Consider the following 6,108-nt stretch of genomic DNA (forward strand, 5'->3'; position numbering starts at 1 on the left):
AGGGGGGAATAGACCCTTTGCCCGCCTGCATGAGCAAATCCGCATGGAAGTGGCTTGCCAGCACTGTATAAAAGAGTTGGAGCAAGCAAGGCAAGGTGAACTCTGTTTTTTGCAGTCATGGCACAGTGGGATGCCAAGGTTGCTTTGTGTTTGTAGATAAGTTATTGCTGTTACATTATTTATAGGCAAGCAAATAAGAATCTAAAGCAATCTCCTCCTGGCACAGAGCCATTATGATAACCTCTTTCTTAGCTGACGTACRTTGCGATGAAGTGCTGTAATGACTCAGTACAACTCTTCAGGGCTATGTTGTACATTTTTCTTGTACTGCTGTTTCCGGCATGCTGCAGTAGGAACTCTTCTCCCACGAGGGCTTGGCTGGGTGAGCCTGCCTGCCTGTCACAGCCGTGTTGTATAGACAGCTACAGTCTGCTGTTTTGATTTGTGTTCAGCAAGGCTCAGAGGCTCTTTGCAGAATCTCAGTATTTTCCTTTTGCATTTGATTGAGACAAGCACGCAAATGCTTCTGAGCAAGAAAATCCCAGCTATGACTGCAAAGTAGCTGCCATAAATTAAAAACTGGAGGGAGAGGGGAGAGGCAGAAGAATTAATGAAAAACACATGTTATGGAAGCACTGCTTTTTCTGCAGACAAAAGACCTTCTGCTACTGTGTCTACCTATGTCCTGGCTCAGTTTCTCTATGTACAAGTTTTTGCTTGGAGCAAAATCTTAGCCTTTTCAGCAAACAGCAGATCTTTGAGGGATGAAGAACTGCCATGTTGCTTCTAATCCTTATTCCTCTTATTAAATGTCAGAGGAATAGGGGTAGGAACAGAATTTTTTCTTTTTTTTTTCCCCCCCCCCCTACTATTGCTAAATGTAGAAGTAGCTTCCTTACCAGCATGTCCATTACCCATGTAGTCATGAATAATGCAAGTAAAGAGTCTGAGTTAGAGTCCTGATTTACTTTCACTTGCACTTTTTAGTAGTGTCACCACACTGGCTTCAGTAAGTATACCGTGAATTTGTATYGGTGTTTCCAACAACAGTAGCAAACCTATTTATGAAGTCCCATACACATTTCTGGCCTTAATTGTGAACCTTGTTAACTTGTGCCTTCTGCATGCAGAATGTCTGAATAGCTTTAGTTTTCTTCACATCCATGGCAGCAGGGACGTGTCCTAGCTGAGATACCATTTGAGAAAATGTAGAAGTTGGTCAAGTTCCAGTGACTCCAACAAGAGTAGAACTGGGCTGACTGAAGTTAGAGCCCCCAAACTACAGGCAGAAAGACTCTATTGTTCACACTGGGATGCAGATCAGCTTTGCTCCTGAGCTGGAATAAGAAGGCAGGTGTCCTTGTCACTTGAACTGAAATAATTCAGTAATTCAGGCTGTCTTTTATGGTCCTGAACTTCCCTGAAACCATGTGATCATGTTGATTCTGTGTCTGAAAACCAGCCTGACTTTTTGGGCAGAGAGGACGTTAATGAGGGTCCTATTAACTAGCAAAGACTGCCCTAACTAACCAGGCACTGTTTTCTCTAAAAATTCATAGACCAGCATAAATAATCCTAAATGCTATATTGAAAGGCAAGAGGGAAGAATGATAACTCACATAAGGGAAAAGCAAGATGCCTGGTTTTCTGCAGAAGAAAGAAGAAATGAAATTGTCCTTTGGAATTGCAATTTTTTTGGTGAATTTTTAAAGATGTACTGGCTAAGCGGTAATGGGAAGTAAGTTAAGAGCACTTACCTGAGTCACTATGTCCAGTCCCAGACCTTTTGAATCCACTACAACTACTGTAAGAATGGTCTGAATCACCAGCGCAAGGAAGTTGTTGAACCCAAACATCAATGCATAGCGCTCCATGCTCAGATTGACAGCGATCTGGAACCTGAGGCGAGACTGTCAGGTCAGTTATGCCGACACCTTAACACAGGGTGGAAAGCTGTCACTCTCCATTTAATTGGAAAAGAGAAACAATTCATACAGATGACACGTGTCCTTGCGGACAGGGTAAATGGTGCTTCATTTGTTTGCTTGGTCTAAACAATGACTAACTTGGGTGTATTTTAACGCTGTTGCACTTGTCTGTGTTGTTTTCCAAACCACGTTATTGGGTGATCTGCTTTATCCAGTAGGATATCAGATCTCTATAATTTTCTTTTTTACCCTCTTTACCTTCAGACCATGCCAGTCCCAGGCAGATGATCTAGCTGCTGGCCTGTTGTTCCAGTCTGGACTCTCATAACCCTTAGCGATTCTGGTAGGGCTTCTTCTGAGTGCTTGAACACTGCTTCACTTGGCAGTCTTGTTTAAAACTTAGTAATGCCACAAATTGTCTTGAGAGGTTCAAGTTGGACATAAGGGGGAAAATAAAAATTCCCCTAGGGAAACTGCAACACTGGGCCAGGTTTCCCAGACATGCTGCAGAGCCTCCCTGGTTGGAGGCTTTCAAGACATGGCTAGACAAAACCATGCCCTGATGTGGTGTTGGTAAGAGTTCTGCCCTGGCTGGGATGTGGGACCCTTAATGGGTTTCTTCTAACCAGCTTTTCTGTAATAAAGTAATAAAGCTCTTGATACTTATCAACAGAATGGCTTGATGTGATAAGAGATCTTAGATAAGTTTAAATGTTATATATGTTCTCTTCTAATGTTTATGCGTATAATCATTAATGATAATGTGATGTAAACAGTCATGTGGGGAACACTCTAGGCCAAACCTTTTCCTGGGATCCCACCACTCATAGCTTGCTAACAAGTACATTAACACGATGGTCTAGACATAAAGGGATGTTAAATGATGGTTTTCTAGGCCTGCTTTTCCAAGATGGTGGTAGTGTTGCTCTTGTTCATTTTGCATCTTCCATGCCAGGATATGTGTACCAGGAAAACTGTTTACATGTTTTGATGTTAGCATTGCCTTTAGTGATAAAGCTACCTTATACCTTGCTTAATTTCTGCCTAGGCAAACGTTCAATGTCCTTGTAATAGTTTTTCTTTTATGGTTGTTTAGAAGGATGAACCTGACTCCTGACTAGATGTTTAAATGTCACTGTCTTTAAGCAGTTGTTATGTCTAGCATTAGATCACCTACCTCTGAGTAAAAGGAGGGATGCCCAAAGTAAACTTAAAAATATATTGTTACTATTCTGCGCATAATGGTAGCACTGTAAGGGTTTATACTTACGTTGCTATTGTTATAAGGAGCATATAGCATGCCTTGAAAATGAGGTAGCCGGCATAACATGCCCAGATGCTAGCGGTAAAGCACATGAGAAGTAGACAACCAGCATCCATTGTGGAGAAGATCCCCAAAGCCAGTTCTCCAAAAAGGTCCCAGTTCACTTTCACATATCCCACTGCTAAAGATGTTACTGCACCTAGGAAAAGAGAAAAACATACAAATGTTGTATCCATTGTACAGCCAAGTTTTGGCACCTTCATGTTTCAAAACCCAGCACGGACATTTCTGAAGTTGTGCAGATGACCAGTCACTTCTAGAGAACGGCATAAATCAAGTCCCTCTCACTCTTTTCCTGGTGACAAATCTGGTATGGTTTTATTCCACTTCATAGGATAACTGTTATGTGAAAGGAATCATTTCTTAGGTGAAAGTCAGCCATCTGTATCCAGCATGTATTCCTAGGGAGCAAATTAGGAACAGGTTTTGTTAAAGGAAGATGGAAAAATGCTTCTCTATGACAGCTAAAGAGAAAATTCTTCCAGTTTGTACTGGTTTACTTCACAGCTAATATAGTAAACTTACCATCCAGCTCAATAGTTGGGTTCTGCACAGGAACTAAGCTGCCGAAAATGGAATTTTGTGATGTATCAAGTAAATATATTCAGGGAAATGAGAAAGGATAGGCACTGATCAGCATCTGGTGGATCTGCTACAAAGACACATCTGTTGTAAAGATAAGCTATCTGACTAGCCATCTTAGGGGTCTAGAAACTTCTACACCTCCACATTGAAAATTAGGCAATTCTAAGAATTCATCAAGGAGTTGGTGTTTTTAATGCATGATTCAGGTGATCTATATTAGTTGCCTACCTTGATGAGATTACTGTTAATCATGAAGGGGAGACAGATACTTCTAAGAAAAAAATTAATCTGAATTGCCAGCTATGATGCAGACATATCCATCTGCCCCGGTTGGTCACACCCCAATGCCTTGTGCAAGTCCTCTACAGCAGCACAATCTGAATATGTGAAATACTGCCCAGTCAGGGCAATATCCTTTGCCATTACCTTTCGATAACATTACATTGTTTATAATGTGCGGACAACTACTTCAGGTGCAAAAGAGCAATGGTTAACATAATGAATTCAATCAGTACTTTTTCTGCAAACCTCAGTATCTTGGAATGACTAAAATTCTTTGCCTCAGGTCGTGCAGGAGTATTTCACTAGAGAAAGACCTTAATGAGAGGTTTATGTTCTTTTCATATGAAATGTTTATGGAAAGCTCCTCTCATCTTCGTAAGTTGATACCATTGCTATGGGAACCACAGTGATGCTTACCTGGAGGGGGAAAAAAAAAAAAAAACATGGCAAAAGAAACATTGGTGTCTCTGAATGGATTTAGCAGCTGGATGCAAGATCCATGTGACTTGCCTGCTCTTTGAGGGCTGATAGGATAAAGCTGGGTGCCCCAGTCATACAGAAAAATAGAACAGCTTGCATTTCAACTGTTTTRCACATCCAAAAGAAAACTTGAATGTACAAAACATATACTGTTTTTCTGGAATATCTGCAGTGGAATAAAACTGCTTAAAAAGAACTTTAGAAGCTGCCTTTGTGATAGATTCGTAGACACTATCTCGTTAACTTACTCAGAAAAGTTGCTATTGCTTCAACAGCTCCATTATACACTGCAGAGCTGTGAGAGGGGGCTCTGAAGTCCCACAGCACTTGGATATAATTCAGAACCTGGTTAAAGCCTGCTGTGGCCAGAGCCCACCACAGGGACCAGTAAAGAAGTTTCCTAGAGCTATAGCACTCCCTTAAGTCCTTGCTCAGCTGCACCAGCACCCTGAGTGCATGATTCTGGGGCTGAGGTTGGCCAGCTGGCTGCTCAGGTGTTGGTCTTGTGTCAGCTGATGCAGGGTCTGTGTCCTCCTGGCAGCCGCAGGGCTTGTTGGGGCTGAATGTAGCCACAACTTTATCTGGCCCTTGGAGAGTTTCTGCAGCATCCTTCCTGTGGAAGAACATGCTTCTTTGGGGCATTGGGAGGAAAAACGAGCACACAAATGCTAAGGCCAGGGAAGCCAAAGTAATGGCATTGAGGTAGAAGTAGGAGACGTGGGCCAAGGAAACCAGAAGCTGCCCCAGCACTGCAGCCACGGTGGCTGCCACAAGAGTGATGCTGCGGCAGTAGCTGGTCACTTTCTGGTAGTGCTCGGTGCTGACGACGCTGTAGATGTAGGCGTAATAGGCAACCTCGGTGGCTGTCACCATGCCGTAGAAGAACTCCACCACCTGCATGGCCACCACTCCATGTGCGAAGAGGAGCAAGAGCCATGTGATGATGAAGCTGATGCCCTGCAGGATGATGATGGGCTTGTAGCGTGCGTAGTCTGTAATCAAGAAGACTGGAAAAAGGAGTGCAAGATAGGAGTATGTCCAAACTGGGAAAACCTGGTTTGTCACCTAGAAGGTAAAAGAGGAAATCTCTGTTATTGATTTGGGGGAAGGGAGGTTAATTTGTTTGAAATGGCTTTGTAGAGGGAAATTGTTGCTATGAAAGAATTAAAATGTACAGCTACACTGATCTGAAGCRCCATATGTTCAGCAGGCAACAGAATCTTAAACTTTACAAGTTCTGTTGATAAATATTTTATTAATGCCACCTCCAGCAAATTGTAACCTGCAAAAGCCTCTTAATATATTTGCTTTTTGTCTTTTGGTGATCCATACAAAAGAAAATGTGTAGTAAAGCCATACCTCATCTATGGTCAGGTTTTTGTCTGGTGCTGTTAGATAAGGGGTTAGAAAAGGTTCTGATGGCTTCATCGTGTAGAAGAATCCATAGATGCAGAGGATCAGTGTGGGAAAAATCCAATTGCTGCTTTTCTCTTGCTTCCAGCAGCCCAT

General features: G+C 42.3%; 1 protein-coding gene across 1 annotated transcript; it reads right to left on the reverse strand.

The window, feature by feature from the left end:
* Positions 1 to 399: 399 nt before the first annotated feature.
* On the reverse strand, positions 400 to 6,108 carry LOC112976139 (thiamine transporter 2-like). Its single transcript, XM_026087046.1, has 5 exons — positions 5,959 to 6,108; positions 4,848 to 5,664; positions 3,199 to 3,391; positions 1,758 to 1,899; positions 400 to 579 (listed from the first exon to the last, which is right to left on the reverse strand). The coding sequence occupies exons 1-5, from the start codon at positions 6,106 to 6,108 to the stop codon at positions 400 to 402; spliced, it is 1,482 nt and encodes a 493-aa protein (XP_025942831.1).

The sequence above is a fragment of the Apteryx rowi genome, unplaced genomic scaffold (genome assembly GCF_003343035.1).
Source record: "Apteryx rowi isolate R43461 unplaced genomic scaffold, aptRow1 scaffold_70, whole genome shotgun sequence".
Classification (NCBI taxonomy): Eukaryota; Metazoa; Chordata; class Aves; order Apterygiformes; family Apterygidae; genus Apteryx; species Apteryx rowi.